General features: G+C 35.8%; 5 protein-coding genes across 5 annotated transcripts; 1 reads left to right on the top strand and 4 right to left on the bottom strand.

Annotated features, from left to right (window-relative positions):
* Positions 1-373: 373 nt before the first annotated feature.
* Positions 374-1,036, bottom strand: LOC147507065 (uncharacterized). Its single transcript, XM_086599779.1, has one exon. The coding sequence runs from the start codon at positions 896-898 to the stop codon at positions 560-562; it is 339 nt and encodes a 112-aa protein (XP_086455905.1). The 5' UTR covers positions 899-1,036; the 3' UTR covers positions 374-559.
* A 1,694-nt stretch (positions 1,037-2,730) lies between these two features.
* On the bottom strand, positions 2,731-6,608 carry LOC147507064 (eukaryotic initiation factor 4A-11). Its single transcript, XM_086599778.1, has 5 exons — positions 6,396-6,608; positions 6,006-6,075; positions 5,803-5,909; positions 5,092-5,522; positions 2,731-3,762 (listed from the first exon to the last, which is right to left on the bottom strand). Exons 2-5 carry the CDS (start codon positions 6,071-6,073, stop codon positions 3,127-3,129), a joined length of 1,242 nt encoding a protein of 413 aa, XP_086455904.1. The 5' UTR covers positions 6,074-6,075; positions 6,396-6,608; the 3' UTR covers positions 2,731-3,126.
* Positions 6,609-6,714: 106 nt separating this feature from the next.
* On the bottom strand, positions 6,715-10,442 carry LOC147507063 (SWI/SNF complex subunit SWI3B-like). Its single transcript, XM_086599777.1, has 6 exons — positions 10,210-10,442; positions 9,697-10,103; positions 7,839-8,246; positions 7,554-7,704; positions 7,104-7,234; positions 6,715-7,006 (listed from the first exon to the last, which is right to left on the bottom strand). The coding sequence occupies exons 1-6, from the start codon at positions 10,349-10,351 to the stop codon at positions 6,818-6,820; spliced, it is 1,428 nt and encodes a 475-aa protein (XP_086455903.1). The 5' UTR covers positions 10,352-10,442; the 3' UTR covers positions 6,715-6,817.
* Positions 10,443-11,257: 815 nt separating this feature from the next.
* Positions 11,258-13,453, bottom strand: LOC147507062 (uncharacterized protein ycf36-like). The gene is given in 7 exon segments (XM_086599646.1): positions 11,258-11,551; positions 11,554-11,610; positions 11,898-11,954; positions 12,551-12,579; positions 12,694-13,195; positions 13,313-13,332; positions 13,420-13,453. Coding segments are annotated over 7 exon segments (861 nt in total). The 3' UTR covers positions 11,258-11,389.
* Positions 13,454-15,623: 2,170 nt separating this feature from the next.
* On the top strand, positions 15,624-20,198 carry LOC147507061 (uncharacterized). The gene is given in 9 exon segments (XM_086599776.1): positions 15,624-15,757; positions 16,153-16,253; positions 16,333-16,380; positions 16,382-16,417; positions 16,518-16,615; positions 16,926-17,236; positions 17,896-18,130; positions 18,654-18,858; positions 19,700-20,198. Coding segments are annotated over 8 exon segments (1,125 nt in total). The 5' UTR covers positions 15,624-15,757; positions 16,153-16,160; the 3' UTR covers positions 19,799-20,198.
* Positions 20,199-22,265: the final 2,067 nt, after the last annotated feature.

Below are 22,265 nucleotides of genomic sequence, written 5' to 3'. Positions count from 1 at the left end.
AAACATCTTACTGCCTAAATTTGGTTACTACCTTTCCTATAAATTAGGCTGGTTAGACTATAGAATATGAGTTCCTGAAAAGTATTCACTTAAAATTTGGAGTTAACATATGATTACTTCTTTACAATAATTCAGATAGAATAACTGGGACAGCAGACTGAAAATCACTGAATGTATCACTTTTACAAGTCTACAATTGCTTTTGTAATGGCTCTTTGCTTGATTGAAACGCAAAGCCACTATGGTAATGGAAAGTAGTACTGATTGAGAATGAATAGGATTGGTTGTGCAGTTTATTCAGGTAATGCGGACAGTGAAATCCCAAGATAATAATACTCCAAGGTCAAATAACAAATATGGACAAATCAAGGTCTTGAAAAAACTGCAAAACCAACATTTAGCTTAAGATGTGACAAACTCTTGATCCATGAAACTGCTAAAAGAAGAAAAAACACCCAACGACACATGTATGTATGCAAAAGCCAAGTACAAGCCAGAATAACCAAAGAAGAAAGAAATGGAGATAAATTAAGCACCATCGATGCTTTAAGGCCATAAATCACCTCCATCCATAGACAGCCTGTGTGTATCTATCCTTAAGCCACCTAAAACTTTTCCTGAAAGAACCTTTCATCTTGCCTTCAACAGCATAAACCTTGTAACTAGCAACCCTTTTCTTCCTTTGTATCTCAGGATCATTGAAACTCCAATTTTTAGAAGATGACCCACCACCCTTACCTTTCTTAAACTTCATCTCTCTGTTATCCATCTGAACTTGTGGCATAGAAGATGCATAAGAAGTACTGTAACTTCTAAAATCATGCACACCGTGAGAAGTTGTATAACTCTCTATCTGCATCTTATCATCACCACATGACTTGGATCTAAAATCTTCCATGACTAGTATTTATCTTGCAAGACTTGTTGGGACAAAAGAGAAAAGAGTAAAGAGAAAAGAGGTTGGCTTTTCTGTAGGGCTGTATTACAGTTTGTGAATTAAAAGGAAAGTGGTGCATATTTAATGATTCCTTGTATGGTTTTGGTGCGGCATTTAGCATATTTTGATGACTGGTGGTTAACTCTCATCAGGTGGCTAAGTGTCATTTTAGTTTGACTAAACGGTTGCGTTAAACTCTGTGCCTTAAGTCAAACAAGAAGGCAATCGATGTATATGGGAAATAAAATGGTTACCTTACATTTTAAAAACTCATCGCCTTTGAACTTGATACGCGTAATACCATCGACTGGTCAACCAAATTTTTGCTGCCGACTTATTTAGTACCGTCGACTGGTCAACCAAATTTTTGTTGCCGACTTATTAGTGTCTGTCTTACTGGTGAAATCAAAATGAAAGAAAGTAACCAGTATAAGAAGTTGAGAACTAACGTTTAATTATTGTTAACTTATCATTATTAACGCTAATGATTTCCTGTTCTAAGTTACTCACACCAATAAATTTAGGGAAGAGGAAAAACTGAGCAGATTAGCAAAACATTGGCTAACCATTAGAGTTAAGAGGTGTCTATCTTTGCCAAATAACTCTGAAAATTTGCAAAAACTCGTGTTGATTAGATATCTTTTTCCATCCATCCACCAAACTTACCAAGCAGTAATACAATCGAATGCAACAAAGAATTTCTTCATTAAAGATTAAATAATAGTCTAGCTGATGTGGTTGTAATGTGGTCCGTCAATACCCCGTACTTGTACATAAGAAAATCTGTTAAGCTTGGTGATAACTTTTTGTACTTTGGTCATTTTAAATACTAGGAATGGGTCTAACACGAACCAATCCATGCACTGGACATAAACAATACTTCCCAATTAGCAGAAGACTGCCATCATAGATGTCATCATACCAAAAATTGAATAAACAATACAAATCAGACCTAGTCCATACAACTCTAATACGAATTTTCATACCTCCAAAAGTTTAATTCCTTTTTCCAAACTATTTTCCAAGCAGCCACTGTTTACATCAGCAAACACGAGGTATGTCACAATAACCTAGACTTATCTTTATTTGCAGGCTTTCTACTGTTGGTATGGATCAGAAATAGACCACACTACAGTATTTTGCCAATGCTAACTTGCAGTGGACAACTTAAAGCAAGCTACAGTGTGTTATGCTTTCAAGGACTTGATAGCAATATCTAAATTACTATCAATCAGAACTATTATATTACGCCCACCCATTGGTGACCCAAGAACCAAAACCCCTACAGTTTACTTGCACATAAAAGCTGGCATTTCCATCAACATTTTCATATTATAATTTCATAACTCAAGTTAACAATAGTTCAACTGCTAAGCAGTTGCCACTTGCCAACTAATCTAATTCAAAATCTAGATCACTGCAAAAACACTTGTTAAACCAGTACCACATAACATTCTAATGCACAAACCCTACGGAGGTAATACCTCTTGGCTTAGTAATACATTTAACAGCCCAACATCTGATAACGAACTGCTTATCATTAAGAACAAAAGAGTTCTTTTTAATCAGAATCACAATCAACATAAACGATAAAAACTATGTTACATGGACATGCCATATTTCTAAAATAATCTATGTTGGATACGTATCGACGTGTCCGTGTCAGAAACGCATAGTGTGTGATATTCCTCTGCTTTTGATATTTCGCCGTGTCAGACACTCCGTATCCGTGTCCAATATAGACACGCGTATCTGTGTCAATGCAACTTAGGATAAAAAAGAATCTCACTGAATGATCAGCTAAAAAAAGCTTAAATTTCAGCGCATAACACTTCATCAGATTCTACATACGGTTCAGTTCCCTCACCATTTAAAAAAAAAGAAAAGAAAAATATTCGGACCTCAAAGGGGGGGTAAAAAGGAATAAATCCACCAGACCACATCCCCTTATAAATAGTATGAAAGCTTAAAAATACATAACTCCAACTTACGACAAAATCTGCAAACATGGATGCCACACAGCGAAAATGGACAACCACCCCATTGCAAATAAAGACCAACAACACTCAAAAAAGTCAGGTACTTATGACACTAAATTAGGACAAGAAATCTATATAAACGACATAAATAGTGCTAACAAATTCCATACCCATTACCCATTACCTCAACAATACCAAGGAAAAAGCTGATTAGAGGAGATCAGCCACATTAGATGGAAGCTCCTCAATGACCACATTATAGAACTTCTGGATGTCAAAAAGCATTCTTTCGTCGTCACGAGTCACAAAGTTTATCGCCACACCTTTTCTCCCAAAACGTCCACTACGACCAATACGATGCAGATAGTTCTCTGGCTGTGTAGGTAGATCATAGTTGATGACCAGAGAAACCTGTTGCACATCAATACCACGGGCCAAGAGGTCAGTGGTAATGAGCACACGTGAGGACCCAGAACGAAATTCCCGCATAATGATATCCCTGGTATTCTGGTCCATATCTCCATGAGTGGCAGAAACTGTGTGATCACGACCCCTCATCTTGTCGGTCAACCAATCAACCTTGCGTCGAGTATTCACAAAGATGACACTCTGGGTGATGGCCAAAGTCTCATATAGATCACAGAGTGTCTCCAGCTTCCATTCTTCCTTTTCAACGTTAACATAAAATTGCTTAATACCCTCAAGGGTCAACTCATCACGCTTAACCAAGATTCTGACAGGTTTGTTCATGAATTTCCTTGTGATCTCAAGGGCTTCAGGTGGCATGGTTGCAGAAAACACCCCAACCTGAACTTTGGAGGGAAGAAGCTGGAAAATATCATAGATCTGCAGTAAAAAGTATACATATAAGAATGAGAAGTTAATAGAAAGAAAAAGATGTACACTACTGAGGTGTTTATATTCTATATTTAAGTAGCAAATAACTGTTAGTTATAGATGCAGAAACAACTAAAGAGAGTAAAATATTTAAAAAAGACGTCTAAAAAATTATAGATGTACAAAGAACAAACGAGAAATATTTTTAATCGAAAACTTCTAATGTTGCCTCGTGCACAAACCATAACATTTGCAGATGAATGAATTACAAGTACATTCAAATGAAACCCTCATGCACAAACCATAACATTTGCAGATAAATGAATTAAAAGTACACTCAAATGAAACCCGCATGCACAAACCATAGCATTTGCAGATGAATGAATTATGAGTACATTCAAATGAAACCTCATGCACAAACTATAACATTTGCAAATGAATGAATTATGAGTACATTCAAATGAAACAAGTAACCAGAAAACATTTCCATGTGTTCAAAAAGTTGCAAGTAACAATCAGACAAAAACAAGAACAGTATCTAGGATCAGCTAAACAATGTGTGCCTTGCAAAACCATGAATATTTTGTTTGTAATGATCTATTTACTTATTAGCTACAATCACCAAGCAAAAAACACAACTCAAACCCTACACATACAGTTACACACTGATATGGCACAAGTGAATTGAAACATGAACAGTACACTTAAGTATAGTAGTAAAAGTTTACTAACTGAATTTTAGTACAGTCAGTAATATAACAGAGAGAAAGAAACAATAAATTTTGTAGTTATAGACAGTCACAAGAGGGGACTCCACACTGTCAAATTTGTCCTATGCTTCACTATCTGTTATAATAACAAAAAGGATGATAAACTCTGCATTACTGAAAACAAATGACAAATGACCCAGTTCTTCTTCGCCCAGTCACCAAACTATAGACAATGATCCGGGTACCATGGTCATTAGGAGATTTTTTTCCCCACTTTGATACAAAAGCTTACAGAATTTCACTAACAAGGGTGCATCCAATTATAAACAGGACGAAAGCCAGAAACCAAAATTCAAAAGAACTCCTTTAAGACAATTATGCTCTTTGCTAGTACACCATGTATTCCAAATGTTAGACAAGATATCCCAATTTCCTACCCAATCACTAAAAAATTCCCCATAACTAGCAATACATACAGTTCATCTAAATGATCATATTCATGTTCCCTCTCAATGACAGGTTGATTATTATATGTGCCAAATGTAAACCCTAAATTTTTTTGAAAGACGTGACAAAATTATAATTAATGATAACATACACAAAGAGTCCAAGGGATAAAAGGAATGACCTGATCCTTAAATCCTCTGGAGAGCATTTCATCAGCCTCATCCAGTACAAACATCTTGATGCTATCAGGGCGGAGGGAGCCCCTTCGCAACATGTCAAAGACACGACCAGGTGTGCCAACAACAACATGAACCCCAGCTGAAAGAATGCGTTGATCCTCGCGAACACTAGTTCCACCTACACAAGCATGAACTTTAACACCAAGATAATCACCAAGTGCCCGCATAACCTTCTCAATTTGTTGAGCGAGCTCTCTAGTTGGAGCAAGGACCAAAGCCTGACATTCAACCAGGTTATAATCAAGCTGCTGCAAAATTCCAGAACAGAAAGTAGCAGTCTTTCCTGTTCCAGACTGTGCTTGTTGGATCACATCAAGCCCCTTGCAGAAGGGTACAATCCCCCTTTGCTGAATAGCAGAGGGCTTCTCAAAACCTACAAAAACAAAAAGTAAAGTAAATCACATGGAACCAAGAGCTACTCAGGATGCAGTACAATATGCAAAACACAACAGATAATCCAACACAATGAGAGCAGGCAGCTTATGCAACACATACCGCCAAATAATCATTCAGTAAAAAACCCAACAAACTCGATTTCCCTTGTAAATTCAACCAGTACGCAGCTAAAAAAATATTATTCGAATATTTCATAAACTCCCAAAGAAAATATCTCACACGCTTATGAAAAACTGAAAGGCGCAACTGATACTTACCATAAGCATAAATTCCCCTGAGAAGGTTCTCTTGCAAATTCATTGCATCAAAACTTTCATAAACTTCATCATACGAAGTGAAGAAAGTTTCCCCGTCAGCACTGAGTCTGCACACATCCAATCAAAAAACCCAAAAATACAATATCATATTCCACATCCAATAATAAAAACTCAAATATATAAATAAATCCAGTAAAACATACAAATCATTCATCTTCGAATCATACTGACGACCATCGAACTGAGATCCTTCTGCTGCCAATCCTGCCATATCTACACAACAACAATCGATTATTTGTAAATCACCACAAAATTAAATAAAATAGATCTAAATCTATTCAATTAGATTATTTTCAATCCTTTATTACAAAACATAAAACCTTAAAGTAAAACCCATCCTTTAAAACAACAAAGTTTCAATCTTTTTATCAAAATTTAATCTAAAACACAATCCAAACATCGATCTACAAAACTAACCACAAATCGAATAAAAAAAAACACATATATTAATATAAAACAAAAAAATTCCTAACCTATCCATACAATATATGAAATCTACATCTATAAACAAAACAGAAGAAGAAAAAAGGTACCTGCTGTAATAAGATTGAAGAAAAGTTAGTGAAAAGCGAGAGAGAGAAAAAAAAGTTTATGAAAAGAGAGAGTTTTTAGGGTTTTCCTCAAAACTCCTGTTTTTGCTGTTGGAGTTTGAAGGAACGAATAATGAGGAATGGGAAAAAGTATACAAAACTCTCGCTATAATAGTGTTTTCCCACTAGGGTTCCCCCACTTATTGGGTCGGGTTTTCTATTTTGGGTGTCTCAATGGGCTTTTTACCCATACTAAGCCCAGGCCCATCAAATCTTTGTTAGTGACAACGTTAAATATTAGTTGAGAGTTGAGACACGTGCGTTGCATTAATTTAACTTTAGATTCTCTTGGAAAGTACATTAAAACTAAGTAAATTGTCATGTAAAGTACATCTTTGGAATCTTTGGAATCTGAGAGAAAATTATTAAGAATCTTCAGGTTTGGAACTGTTGGTACTGTCCCCTGATGAGGCCAAGCGTGTGGGTCTTTTGAAAAGAAGAGATAGTTCATCAGCAAAAAGGAGATTCTTCATGAGTTGTAATTGTTCCCATTCTTTCTCCACCTGCAGTTCAATTTCTTCAAATTGAAAGATTTTGTCTTGAAGATCCTTCATCTGCAACATTTATTAGGACAATAGCAAGAGAGTTAGGAATAAAGGCAGTGTTTCGAAGAAATCCTGAGATAATAAAAGGTTTTATAAATATAAGCACCTGAACTCCTAGAATGTCTGTGATGGATCTCTGGATATCTTGCTCTTCCTTCTGGATTTGCTCCTGTGCTTCTGCAACAGCCTCTACCAATCTATTCATATCATCACTCCCATTGGCACCAGAAGCTGATTCTGAATCAGAAGAAAGACCATAAGTTTCTAGAAGTACAAGTGACCCTGTTTCTTAGATCCAAGTATAGTTGGTGTCGCATAGAAATAAGGGGGGAAAATCATGTGGATCCTGTTTCTACACAAGCATGCACTCATACATTGTGGAGAAACAGGATCCACGTGATCTTTTCCACGTTAAAATTTTGTTAAAAGAGATAAATAAATTTTGTAAGTCTGTCCTTAAATATGACCGTGGTCCTGTGACATCCGAGATTGTGTTCAGAAAACTATTTTAATTTGTTTAATGATGTTTCCAATAAGTATAGTTGGTTACCCGTACCATATTGATCTCTCTTCTCAGGGAGAGAATTGGAACGTCTTTCTATACGTCTTTGGTCAGTGGGAAGGTTAGTATCAGACAGAGCTCCCACAGCAGCTCGAGCTGCAGCTTCAGCAACCCCAGAGCCTACCATAGCTGATAAGAAAGCAACCTGAGAAATACCAAAATCTTTTCAGAATCAGTAGAGTTTCAAGATATTTACTACAACATAGTGAAAACAAAAAAAAATTACGGTAGGTTCAACTAGAGAGCTATTACAAAATAGTGCATGGATCAAGTCCATACCTGAGCCATAATTGGGTTGCTTGTGTCAGAGAATGGAGTCAGACGCGTTTTCTTTGCTGGAGATGATGAGATAGAATTATCTTCTCCAGTTTCAGCCTCAGAGGGAGTCCTTGTCTGCTGATACTCGACAACTGCCAGAGAGTCTGGACGGTTAATAAATTGTTCCGCAAATGGAAGCTTAACGAAGCGAGCAACACATTCTTTCTCAGTTCTGCCACCCACATGCTCCGCAATTTTCTTCCAATCATCACCATAATGCGTAACTGCTTCAAGAAGGTTCAGTGTCTCTTTATCTGTCCATTCTGACATATTTTGTTCGCTGATCTCCACCCTCCTGAAGTCATTATTACTTGGACCTATTCGGTACTGGCCACGAACAAAACACCTCGCACAGAGCGTCTGGTCAAGCTGACAACAACAAAAAGATAGAATTCAGTAGTTGCAACTGACAACACATTTTCTACGTTTCAGCATACTAAAAGAAATTCTAAGCAGAAGACACAAAAAATGTAGTACCAGCAAAATACTCAAAGACCAAACTTAGTTACACAGGATACGTTTACACCATACATGATGATACCACACAGGTTCTAGGACAGAGATATTCTATCTACCCAATCCCAATTATGAATCATTCTGATCTAATCGCAGCTGCCGATGTTGTGCGAGCATCTACAGGACCCAAATTATCAATAAAATCTGGGAAGGAAGAACAACACGAAACTAATACAAGTCCTTATTCTTAAAGAATCTTACATAAAATGAATAAAGTATCAGTGGTGTACATCTGTCAAGTGTCAACCACAAAGAGATTACAAACTTTTCATAGGAATGTGCTAATGCAGGGGTCAATGACCTCCCAAGTGCTGATTTCTTCAATTAGATATTATGTGCTGCAGATGCCACTAGTTAGGGGGGGGAGGCATTCCTGGTGATAAGACATAATTTAGAAATCTCGGTCAAAAACCTAGTTATGGGATTATAGCAACATATTCCTGTATAGCCTTTGCTTGTTTCCATGCAAATTTGGCAACAGTTTCTGTTTAAAATAGAGCTAAAAGTTAGGTGATTCCAAGGGTTAGTTTTTCTTGAACTCTGGGTAGGTGATTCCACCATGAAATTTTCTTTCAAAGAGGCTCACATAATTACAGCTGAAAACACGGCAGCAACAGCATGATTATATTTGCATCTCCTTTGGTAGAGGTATTTGTGGAAGGACCACCTACCACGCCAACTGAAGCCTAGAATCATCTTACTTCCAACTCTATTCTACTTTTGCTAGACTTATAGGGATACCGTGCACTGCACAATGTTCGTAAACGAATAAGGTCAAATGAATTCTTCTCTCAAACAGTTAGGAGATTCCACGTCAACAGATGATTTCATATGCCAAGTAGCCATAAATTTGTCCAGTGAAATCTATCCTCAGTGTTTTTGACAAACAAAGTTTTTATTAGGGTTGTGTCTGAATTGCATTGTGTGTAAACAACATTAACAAAGCATAACCCCCCCTCACCAACATCCTACTATCATCATGGAAAAGCAATCTAATAGAGTATTCATAGCATTCCCTTGTTTACATGTTTATCTTGACAATGTATAGTCCCAAACACGCAACATCAAATTCATGAGTTCTTCGACCAGGACGCATATAACTTTCACCAATGGTTATGATAAGTATTAGAATTGAAATGTAACGGGAAGACTTTGTTATTAACACAATCACACACAAAGAAAATAAATAAGTGTAAAATGAAGATGAAATAATAGGACAACTAAAGATCGAAAAAAGAAAATGTACAAGTACAGTACTTCAAAGTATAAACATTGTAAAAGCCAAATATAGACAATAAATTACCTTATCAGAAACGAAGCAAGCAATGCTGCAAACAGTCTTGCATAAACTGCAAAATCTCTTCGATGTCTCTTTCTTTGACAACAAAGAACTATCTCCAAAATCACCACTCAATTTATTCTCCTTATCATCCAACTTTGAATGTGACTTCTGCACTGCCCCAGTATAATTAATCAAACCCCAACCCTCAAGAAAATCAAAAACCCTTCGCGTCGACCCAACATCCCCAACAAGCACTTTCCTAACTTGAGTAAATGTAATTTTCCTAGAAGGGTGTTTTCTAAACAATTTGATTATTGAATTCCTAATGTACATATAAACTTTAGGATTCTTCAAAGGCAACCTTCCCTCGAAAAACTCAGGTAATGAACGTTGCTCGCATTCGTGTACTTTATCCCATGAAAACCATCCTAACACAAGATATAAAACAATACTAAGTACATAATTACTACAAAAAAATAGATAAAGATTATAACTTTATGGTCTAATTACCAAAATTTTAAAATGAGGCCTTACTTGAATGACTGGGAATGGTGATGACATCATTGCTCGAATCCTGCAGCTTAGAATCTGATGAATTGGCTGTTTCCTTGTTTTTATTAGTTGGTAAAACTGAGGTTGGGGTAACTTGTTCTTTGATTGGCGACACTGTTGCCATGTTAGTGATATCAGTTGTGCAGTGCAGTAGAATACCGTTGCTGCTTATCAAACATTCAAAACCTTAACTTCGTTTTGGAGAAATATTTTTTCTCGGACTTGGACTATTTCGTGCGTATTTTCGAGTAACGACCTTTTTTTTAATCCACCGCCTAATATTTTGAGGGCACCCAAAAATATTATGTCTCGGACTTGGACTATTTGTATTAGGTTGGGCTGAAAGCCCAACTAAAATCTGGACTCGAATAGGGGACCATCCAAAGGATCTCCAACGAGGTGTAAAAAGGTATAGAGTGTAAAGTTTACATTCCAAATGTCAAAAACTCTTTCTAATGGGAAAACAAAAAAATTTTCAATAGGGATGGTGTAACGTAGGTAATAGAGTATTAGTTGATAAATGAGGTGGGGAATTTCTCATCGTTGTTATCGGTTGGTAAATAGCTTCGGCGATACTTTAACCAATGTCCAAACAAAAAAATTCACTTTAAGTAAAGTCCTTTTCTAATTCTAAAATTGATTTTTTTTTTAACTCGGGTGGCGTCCCAATTTAAATTAAAGAGAGACGTTCACTTTAAGTTCATGACGTTGGATGATTTTAAAATCCATTTTTTTGAGAATACACTTTTCCATTTGAAGAATATAGAAGTGTGGATATTTATAGACTATGCAATAATATGCAATTAGAGTTGTAAAATCCTAATGGCACCTACGTGGAGCCAAGATGGAGATGTAATTTTACACCCCCATTGGAGATGCCCTTAAGAGTCGAAACATTCCGATCCGACTGCTTCAAGTTATTTTGTTTGCACATTAGACAAAAATAAACGTGCGTTGACACTTGCCAGTATGACATAATCTGCCACATTTTGCTGAGATATGGTGTTGAGTAAATATATGGATCGAGCAGTTGAATGCCTGAAACGCAAGGTATATTTATTTTTTGGTAAAAAAAACGCAAGGTATATGGTATATATACTATATACACTATTTTGAATTATACACTGTACAAGAGTTGATCATGACTACATGCATTTTAGTATTACTGCGGACTAGGTTCGCCACAAAAATCATCTGGCTCAAATAATCTGGCAGAATCATCCTTATATACTCCAACAACAGACCTTCCTCCCGGTTCCTGTGATGAAAAGTATGAAACCTTTTGGCTGCCTTCTATGTTAACAAGAAGGAAGATGCATACAGTTGTAAGGACGTCGCCAGTCCTACTAGTGTTAACTTTAATCTGCTAAGTACAGGTTTAACCTGAATGAGAGAAACAAATAATGTCACACTATAATCAGGCGAATTCATAAGATCAATTGTTGAAAACGTGGTCATGCATGTCACTGTATCATGCTCTCATTGGTTTTTTGACAAGCTTATTAGGTGAATATATATATATATGATACAGGTCCACCTGACTCTAATATGAAAAGGCAAAGATAGGTCAACTGATGTACACAAACCACAATTCTGTATATCAATCTCAAGTTACTAATAACCTAATGCATGGTTGGTAGCAGTAGATCACAAAATCTAAAGAAACTCACTGAATATGAACCGAGAAGACGATCTCTAGCTAAAACTTGAGCACTCTTTATCCATACCTGTTAAATAGAAAAACTTGAGTATAGGAAGTAGTAATTCTTGAACACCAACGCAGTTTGTTTAAAAATATAAATCTTAGCAAGCTAGTTCTGTTTTCCCTATTGTTTACGCGAAAACTTGTTCTCTTAAAATGCAACATTTTCTTTATACACCCATATAAAATGTGGCATCCAACAGGAGGGAGGGAAAATGAAAAAATATATATATAAAGCTTCATTATCCAACACTCAATGGTGATCACTATGATGGAGCTTTCTGCTCCTGAAGGAGGCAAGGAATAGTATACAAAAGCCAAGCAAAGGGTGGACACTGGATACAATTATAATTCGACGTGGGGCGAAGTAAGCTGCACCATATTATAATCATAACTGAATGCAGAAATTATACTACAGCATGTATCAAAAATTGGCAAAAGGCCAGGTGAGTTGGATTTCAGTCAATATATGTGGAGAAAATGTAGATAAAAAGCATTGGAAACATTAAAAATAAATTATACCCTTGTAATTTGTAAAAATTGGTTAAAAGATTGCTTGTATAATTGATCGAATACCAAATATAAGGATATAAAGGAAGGGATACCAAGGAGTTAGTTTACCTGGCCGTCATACCATCCTGTTTCCTCATCTGCAAAAACAAATTAAACAGAAAATTCCACAATGTTTAGTAACACTAGTCACTCAGTTCACCAATCAGCAATTCACACTAAGAACAACGTAAAAAGAATTTGATGAAGGTTACATTCAACTGTGGCGCTAAGAAGACGATTCCCTACATAAGCCCAACCAAGGTACATACGGAGTACTGCTAAAGTTACAACAAATAATCCACTTGACAAAGCTCCAATACCACACTTAAGAGGTTGAGATTCAGGATTCACTACACCAAACCAAGCAACAGGAAGACCGATGAAAAAAGCAAATGATGCACCAGTGGCGATAAGACGAATGGAATACTCGACCAAGTCATCAGTAACTGCCCAGGAAAATGGGAAAGAACTGGAAAGACTTTGGTATTCATTTATAGGTTGTTGATCAAATGGAACAGGGCACTCTGCTTCCAGGTGGTCTAAAGGATGATGATTTAGATGAAAGTATGATGGTATGTTTGTGTTGGAGATTTGGAAGTGTAGTTTGTTTGTTGATGGATATTGGATTGTGAAGGAAGATAGTTTTAAGGGGTGGTTTTGGTGAGAGGATAGAGAGTGTGGCCATGGCAATTGGATTGGATCTTGTGGCCTAAGCTATTCTTCCCTCCAATGAGGTAAGAGTTAGGAAAGCATATGTTTGTGGTTCTTGTTCTACAATGAAAGAGGACTAGAGTTCTTTGTTCCTGTCCTGGGACCAGAAACTTGCTTCACCTTCATGGAATTGTGCAACACTTTCAAAGCCTCAAGAACTTAAGTTACTGTATTAAGGTCTAAGATACTGTATTAAGGAACTTACTAACATGCAATTTCACACATACCATCAGCATCCGCTAGCCTTGCATTACACGCCATGTTATGGAAGCTCCTTTACTTAAGTTTATACACCTCACGGCTCTCGCTATCAGACCTACATCATCCACATAATCAAGTTTAAACACGACGAAACATTGTTGTTCCTAATCTCCTATTACCATTAATTATTGATGCTTCTCAGTTCTACATCAAATACCTAGCAATACCAAAAATTTCAAGGGTCAGTGGAAGTTGGCATCACAATTCACAACTACTCAACTTACGTTACTCGATCAAGCCATTTTAGATTAACAAGTAAGAACAGAATTTGTTTAACACAACATGAATATGTGACACCCATTTTTGTATGATCAGTTCACAAATAATCAAGTTTGAAGCAGAGAAACATTTTGGGATAACGTAAAAGAGAGGGGTTATGTGAACAAAAGTCGTTTGGTTGGTTTACATTATTCCCTATCCTCCTCTCCTCATTCCAAAGCGCTCTCAGAGGAAGCCGATGAAAAGCTCTCCAATCTCCTCTCCCTCTCCCTCTCAAATGGAACTCCACGTATAATATATATCTCTGGAGCCTTGGATTGAATTTGTTTGGAAGACATATTATAAGTTTATACACCCCCTTAAACACAAGAGATCAACAACCATATTATATGAATCTATATAAAATGTAAAATATTCTTATTCTACAACTTACGTTAATAGTTTTGTGTCCTGGGACCCTTTATTTTGTATGTGTTGGTTTTAAATTACATTATCCTCACTTTTAAGGAACTTACTAACCTCTTTCACCATACCATCCTCATCCGCTTCGCCTTTACTCTCCTTTTTGTTTATATTTTGATTAAGTATCTTCCATCTATCTAATAAAACATAATGGTGTGGGGCCCACATCCATTAAAACCATGATTCTTTTCTCTAAAAATTAACCCAAAAATCAAAAATGGAAGTTGGAGGTTTATAAATTGTAATTGCCATTTAGATTAATAAAAGAACAGTTTGATCCTCCAATTATGATTTTTAAATTTGTAGATAATGGGTATTTGGGATAGGGTTATAGATAATGGGTAATTGGTTTCGGTCGAAAAATTGAGTTGTTTTGGTCTGGGGGTCTTTAATATTTTTGGTTTAAGATGGTACGCATTTTAATAAAAATGTGGGATGAGTTGTCGAGATAGTAGTCATCCTGCGATTATAGTCGAAGTCTCATGTCGTAATAACGGGCATACCCTAAGTTACTTGTCGTATAATATATATCTCCTATAGAAGTGACTTGTGATTTTGTTAAGTGTAATTGGGATGCCCTTCAAAGTTCAAATTAGATTAAGATGGGCTTGTTGGGAGGCTTCAACGGCCGCTAGGGCTCCATTTGATTTTTTTACTAAATGTTAGGGCATCACCAATGGGGTTTGATAAATTGCAGTTATTTTCTTCAAATTTAACATCAATATTTTTTTAAAGAAAACATCTTCCAATGGCAGATAACTAAATGGGCCTCCAATTTTGTCATCCTGAATAACTATCTTCATTTCTATAGATGTTTTTAAAAGAGCCAGAATCCCAAACCTTTGAATGAAAATCCACACATGACTTCACTTAAGTGCTAACGTGACTTTACTTCCTCCAAATTTCTTTCTCTCTTTCTCTGTTAGAACCATAGTACAAAATATCCCGATATATCCCGATATTCGGGGATATTTATCCATATTTCAGAAAAAAAAAATATAAATATCACCAATATGTTCGTGGATATATCAATTTCTTCAAATATCTTATTTCAACGATATTTATGATATTTGCGATATTTAGATATATTTAGGGATATTTTGTGTATATAATAATTTTATTTAATATTTACCATTATATTTCAAATAAATATAAATAATGTATCATGATATATCAAGAAATATCCACAATATCTAGATATTTTTCGAAATATTTTGATATATCTACGAAACCTTTGAAACAAAATCCCCAAAGACTTCATATATCCACGATACATATCCGTGAATTGAATATCGATCCTCCAAATTTCCCGATATTTTTTGTCTGTTAGAACACCCTAACTATTATTGAGATTTAGCTCCTTTTAATGCTCCTGGTTAATCCGACGTGGCCCTCCAAAAAAGTGACGTGGATCTGGGTTTTAAGGGCGCCCTTACACTTGATAACATTGGATTATCGGGCTTGGCCAATAGAAATGCTGAGTCCAAACCCGGCCCATTGAGTTTTCTGAAATATATATATATATCAGTAATAAAGTCCAATATATCGAGAAATATGAAATCAAGTGCCACTTCTCTCTTCTTCTTTGAAACGATTTGTTGAGAAAAGAGGAGGCACCTAAAGGTAATACATTTCTTCTTATATACTTACTATGATTCTAGAGTTATACTGGAAATCACAATATATGTATTTAGTTTGAATGTAAATGACTTGAAGCTTGTATACATTTATGCTCAATGTTGGATTGAATGCATTGCATTAGTAAAATTAGTTTGGCTACTACCTAGAGTCTTGTAACAAAGAAATTGATTGCAAGAAAGCATTAGAATTTTTAAAAGACTTCTTCTTTGGTGTAATTAGGATAGCAAGATATTGGCCATGGGTGGAAAATTTTCGTTATGAAATATTTCAATGCCATGTGTACACTGAGATACACTAAAATAGGCAATCAAAATTACCACATTGCTTAGTTCTATTTGGAATTTGAATTGTTGGGTTCCGGGGTGATGGTCTGCTAGGTAGAGAGATGGGTGAAGTGATTCTTGGCATGCCAGGACCATGGGCCAAGGATTATCGCGAAGCAGCCGATCATTACACAACGAAAATTGGTGGTTTCCCAGTAAGTTTCTGTAATGAAATATGTTGTGTTCTTCCTGACTTTTTGAAGTCTAATGTTTTCCCTTTTGCTCAATGCCAAGGACTGGCCTATCCCAGAAGTGGACGTTAGACCGATTTTCTCGAAAGCGCGGTGCATGTGGAAGTCGTCTATGTCTTGTTGTGCAGGTTTTGCATATTATTTGAACTTTGTAGTTCTTGACAATGATTGGTACATTCAAAGGATGGTGCAGCCCATTTCATCGTTATTTATTTGTTTATTTTCCAGCTCTATGCTCCTGTTTTTAGTGATACTGTGAAGATTGAGGAACGTGTAATCTATGTTTTTGGATGCTCAATGCAAAAGTGTGGAAGCAACCCTCTCAGGTATATCATCTCTTAGTTTTCTAGAAGTCTTCCTTCTTTATTTGTCTATAAATATTTTACTTTTACAATCCTTAGTTATGCTTAGCGCTTTACTCCTGGATCTGTATTTCATTAAGAAGGTTGAAATCTGGATAAGTCTTTTGCTACTCTTCTATGGTGATGGAATTTAGAGAATGGAAGAGTGTTAATCTCCTTCTGGTGAAACACATCAAGATAGTTTTTTTTATATGATCATTAGAGCCCAAGTAAAAAAGGAGTATTAGGTTTTTTTCAATATTTTCATTTAGAAGTTCCTCATAATGTTATGCAGCTGGCGAGCTCTTCGAGTTCAAAAAACTAACAATAAAGAATCAAGCGTTTCCAGTAAGGAAGTCACTTCGTCGGGGAGAACTTCTGCACCCATTTCAAATAACAAGTGGTTGGAGGATATATGGAGTGATGACTGTGGTGATGATGTAAACAATGATGATGTTGATATGGAGAAATTGAGTAGGGCACTTTCCGAAGCTTCACACATTGCTTCTCTAACCAAAAAGCAAAATTCTCGCCAGCAACCAGAGAGTGTCAAGACAGCATCACCGCTACACCCAATTGTCCAATTGACTGATCTTAAGACACCAGGTATAACATACGTCTTATTCTCTGCTAAGGAGTTGAATTGATTACCTATCACTAAAAAAAAGAACAAATATTAAGAAAATATTCTTTCGGGTGCAAAAGAGGGACCTCTTGCTATTTCAACTAGGTTGTTGACTGTAAGAACATGCCATCTTTCTCTTAACAATCCAAAACAGAACTTTGGTTTCATATGGTTGGGAGTCTACTTAACCCCCTTCCACTGGAAAATAGTGCGTAAAAGGTCTTTTTGCATGTTATGTATTCTGGATTTAATATAAATACACCGCAGACTTGAAGTTTTAAATATACAAGGAACTGAAGGAAGTTTGTCTAGCTGCAATATTAGCAGCTTGATCTCTATTGGTGCATTGGAGAAAACCATGTCTATAGTGAACAAGATTATGGTTGCTAATGGAGTTAGTTTGTAGTATTTAAATTAATCCTTATTTCAAAAGTTACACAACCAATTAATGAAAAGGAATGCATTAAAATCAAGATAAATAGACAACATATACCTGTTTGCACTTGTTGAACACTTTTGTTTCTGGAACTGCATTCATGATCCTTTGTGTACTATCAAACACTATTTGCTATGGGAATTAGGATGTCTGGTTATTACAAGGTTCTTTTCAATTCATTTGGTTTGTGTATGTTAATTGCAGTGGTACCTTGCTTCTATATATATCCACAGGACGAGTCATTGCCAGGGAAGTTTAGTGTTGTTTGCTCCAACATCTCATCACTTTCTATAAAGGAGAATGCAGGTGATACTGACGATCAGAGAGAGGAAGAAAAATGGGAAGAAGAAGGTTATGAGTATGATAGAGCTTTGTTTGTTGACAGGACATACATGAAATTTAAGAAACGATTGGATGCATATCCAGAGCAATGCTTTAGGTATGTGATCTGCAACTTCATTAGCGTGTATCAGTTGTATCTGCTTCAGCGTATCTCAGGCCATGGTATTAGTTGTTAAACATGAAGAAGTTCTAGTTCAGACTTCAGAGTACCTTAAGTGCAACAAAATTTAATTCAAGTTGGCTTGAAATCACGGGCTAAACACCAAGTAACCACTCAGTTAGATCTGAGACATGTATATTCTTCTTTTAGGCGAATAATGAACTTTTTCAAATGTGGTTTGGTCCTTAACCTCAAAGCTTTTAATACCAAGTCATATGACCTTTCATTGTTGTCCTGCCATCTGCGTAATGTAACATGGAGCAGTTCTAGCAAGTAGTATCTCCCTAAACAACTTGAACTCTAAAAGTTTATTAATTATTGTGATGAACTTCAAGATAACCATATAACCCTCACAGCTGCTGTTGCTTCACGTATGTAACAGGAATCCATCTGATGGAAATTACTGATGTGTCATCAAGAAAGCATAGCTTTCATGTCCCTTACGTCTTTTATGTGTCAGGTATTACTATGGTGGGAAGCCGCTTTTGGCTACAAAAGAGTCTGATGTACCTGCAAAATGCAGACATTGTGGTGCATCCAGACACTATGAGATGCAGCTGATGCCTCCATTGTTGTTTTTTCTACGGGAAGCAAGTGATGGTTTATCTACTCTTTCTCCAGAGCACTGGGAATGGATGACACTGTTTGTGTACACTTGTTCCAAGGTGGATTTTCTGATTCCCATATAGCCAATTTTATAAGTTTGATCACCCTAGCTGTCAGTAGTCTGTTATAATTCAGCATGACTACCAAGACTATCTGACAACAGCATTCTTATAAAAAATCAGTACATGCAAGACTCTGGAACAAAGCGGAACCTATTGTCGATGTGCCTTGCTGAAAGTTTGCCAATTGTATATGTTATATATTTCTTTTAATTGTTACCCTTTTTTCTGACTGGTGTATGGGAAGACCCTAGTTGGCTTTTTTCTTTTTCTTTTTTGTCTTTAGCTCGACATCGTACACATCTTCCAGTCAGCCAATGGAAGAGTGGGAACTTAATTAGACCTTTCTCTGTATTTGTTGCCATGTTTGTGACTGTGTGTGCTATTTCAGCCTAGCTGTATTTATATTTATTCTGGACACATGAACCATTCAGAAGGTGGCCCCAGACAAGTGGGAGAAACCCATGTATGAGCACCATCTATATTTATTGCCTGTTATAAGATTGTCTGTTTGCTGTACCTTTAGACCAAATTTTACTGCAGCATATTTAAATTAGGTATTTCCTCATTTGTGCTTGTTTTAAAGCTGATAATTATAACGTTTAACGTTTCCACATGCAACTGGTCATTACTTGCAAATCAGCTTTTCCAATCTGATTAATTAAGTAATATGCTCAATCTAATTTCAGACGAAGACCCACAATGTGGGGTCTTACGCTCAAACCACCATTTTGAAGGCAGTTCTGTTGAAAAGCATGTCAATGTATTTTTTTTACTGGATCGGAAAGCGGGTGCGTTCATGCATGCCCTATAATCTTGCATTACTCTTTTATTGTTTCAGAACTGTTCTTATACAACAAGTCAAGACGATTCCAGCAGCAACGACTGGACCGTAGCTGAGGAGACTGTTATTTTACAGTTTGATTTACAGTTTGAGTAACTGCTGCATGGTCAGATATCCATACTTACTGTAATTCATGTTCTATAGCATTCGACTGAGAAAATTTTGTTTCGTGTAAAATTAAGTTTGGTCCATGTTGCTATTAAACAAGTAGAAAGCTGGGTGACGAATTGTTTCATTTATGAGCTCTGCTGGTAATAAGTTGGAAATTAAATATGTTGGATTTGAGTCGAGTTGGGTGATATCTGAATACTTTATGTAAAATAAATATGTTCTCTGTAATTTACGTAAATTAAATCTGAAAGACCCTATAAGAAAACCCACCTGATAGAGAAAGTAGATGTTTTCTGTTGGCTGTTGCATAGCTGGTACTGTTGCAAGTGAAACGATGGTATATGTAATAAATTGGAATATTACTTCAATTCATTGGTCATAACTCATAAGGTGAACTTAATATCTCTATGATGTGTTTGGTGTTTGGATTTAGAGTGATGGCATTAACTAAGGGCTTAAATCCTATGATTTACTGACAGTGTTTGAATCTATTGATAGAAGACTTTCTTTATAGACACTCTGCCCAAATGCTACATGAGCATATTTGTACATTCCGTTCATATGACTATCTGGTAGCAATAAAGTTATATTAGTTTTTATGTAAATCTTCTGTCTGAGAATTGTGCAGAACGTCTCTGTAAGAGATTTGGCAGTTTGAGCTTGCCTTGTTGGCTGTTGCCTACTTGCCTTCATCTACTCGTTACTTTTTTCTGCAAACAGGAATTCCAAAAGTCCTTCATCTCGTTATCTGTCCTTTCACGCAACTATTGAATCATTCTCCTTGGCGTCATGACTCATGAGCCTATCAAAAGATGTTTCCAGCTCTTAATTTAAAAAAGTCACCACCATATAAGTATATTGTCTAGTATGTTATCTTGTTAGCTTAAACCACAATACCACTTGTAGTAAAAGTTAATGAAATAAAACGAAAAAGTTTAAAGTTGGAGTGTAAATACCGCCGCCCTAATTTTAAGTCAGTACTCAGTAGAAGAGTAGTGGTTCCAACTTCCAAGTTCCAACATACTCTTTGCTTAGTGGGTGTTGGGATCTCATTTTTTTCAAAAAATATATATTCTAAAAACAATATTTGAATAAACATGTTTGGTTGAGATTTTTTTTTAAAAGCTATTTTATCAAACGAGTAAATTTTGTAATATTTTTCGAAATATCTTGACATTTTTTACTAATGCATTGGCAATCCATATAATTTTTTTTTTTAACTTGAAAAACAAATTTTTGCTATTTATTATAAAATATTTTTTTAGGTAAAAAACTACTTTATACTAAAATTATAAAAATAGATACCAAACACGTTTATTTTTTCAAAAAATATATTTACACTATGTTTACTAACAATAAATAAATAGGATCTAAACACCCCTACCCTCTCTTGCAATAATACATTTTCAGTAAGTGTCCTAAACTTTATTTCCCCTCGAGACAAGGTAATAGTCATAGCTTAGATACTTTTATAGCTTACAGATTGAATAGGGCTATAATATACAAAGATTAGGACAAAGATTATAGCCCTGAAAGTCTCTCTCTACAACTCCCAACCCATTCTCCCAACTAACTGAAATTACATGTGTCACATGGAACTTTTATGCCTTTTGCTACATCGATATCTTATATAGAATGATTATTCTTATTATCTCAGTATTATTGATGTTGTTTTATGTCCCCTTGTAAATGATAATTGTCAGTCTAAGAAAATTTGTTGTTCTCTAATTTGGTAAGGTTTTAGTTTTCCAACATCTTATAATTCATATGCAAACACTAAATTTTTGAAAATTTGGTTAAAAACTATTTTTAGTAGTACACCAATGAATCATCAACATAAAAAAAACACCAAACCAAATAAGCGGCACGATTTTTGAAAAATTGCCTGAGTCCATTGTGGGCTTATATTTTTAGCCCATACAGTTTTTCAAAAATTGTGCAGTTTTTGAAATACTGCATGCCCTGATTTAAAAAAAGAAACGTGGCTTTAGGTGTTTTGAAATGTACAACGCTGTTTCAAATACAATATGAGCGTTTTGGTAGGGTGTTTTGAAAACTGAATAGACTATTCTGACGCAGTTTATTCAAAACAGCATTATTTGGTGGTAAAATTTTGATTTCTGTTCAAGATGTTTAGTGATTTTTTTTTTATCTCTTATTTGGTTTGATAAAAAAAAAATAGTGTTTTTAGCATTCAGTATTAAAGTGCTCTTACGAATACAAAAACAAACTGTCATAGAACTTTCTTATACGGCAGGTTTAGATTGATAACCAGAATCTTCAATGTTGTGAGAAGTAGTTGTAGTTTTCCTATTAGCCTCAATTTTGTATAGAAAAATATAATGATGTAGTACGGATATTACACACAAAACCACAATCCACATGCCATGGGGTTCAGGTAACAGCTAACCAGCAGGCATCCATGCCCATACACGACTTTTAGTTTAGACTC

The sequence above is a fragment of the Coptis chinensis genome, chromosome 3 (assembly GCF_015680905.1).
Source record: "Coptis chinensis isolate HL-2020 chromosome 3, ASM1568090v1, whole genome shotgun sequence".
Lineage (NCBI taxonomy): Eukaryota > Viridiplantae > Streptophyta > Magnoliopsida > Ranunculales > Ranunculaceae > Coptis > Coptis chinensis.
This window is presented reverse-complemented; position numbering and strand designations above follow the sequence as displayed.

Excerpts from the sequence above, each read along its gene's own strand:
- LOC147507065 (XM_086599779.1), bottom strand. The coding sequence starts at position 898 with ATGGAAGATTTTAGATCCAAGTCATGTGGTGATGATAAGATGCAGATA.
- LOC147507064 (XM_086599778.1), bottom strand. The coding sequence starts at position 6,073 with ATGGCAGGATTGGCAGCAGAAGGATCTCAGTTCGATGGTCGTCAGTAT. Across the intron at positions 5,910-6,005 it reads GATTCGAAGATGAATGATTT|ACTCAGTGCTGACGGGGAAA; the intron begins GTATGTTTTACT and ends GGATGTGTGCAG. Across the intron at positions 3,763-5,091 it reads CCAGAGGATTTAAGGATCAG|ATCTATGATATTTTCCAGCT; the intron begins GTCATTCCTTTT and ends TTTTTACTGCAG.
- LOC147507063 (XM_086599777.1), bottom strand. The coding sequence starts at position 10,351 with ATGGCAACAGTGTCGCCAATCAAAGAACAAGTTACCCCAACCTCAGTT. Across the intron at positions 7,705-7,838 it reads GCAACCCAATTATGGCTCAG|GTTGCTTTCTTATCAGCTAT; the intron begins GTATGGACTTGA and ends GGTATTTCTCAG. Across the intron at positions 7,235-7,553 it reads TGAGAAGAGAGATCAATATG|AATCAGCTTCTGGTGCCAAT; the intron begins GTACGGGTAACC and ends CTTCTGATTCAG.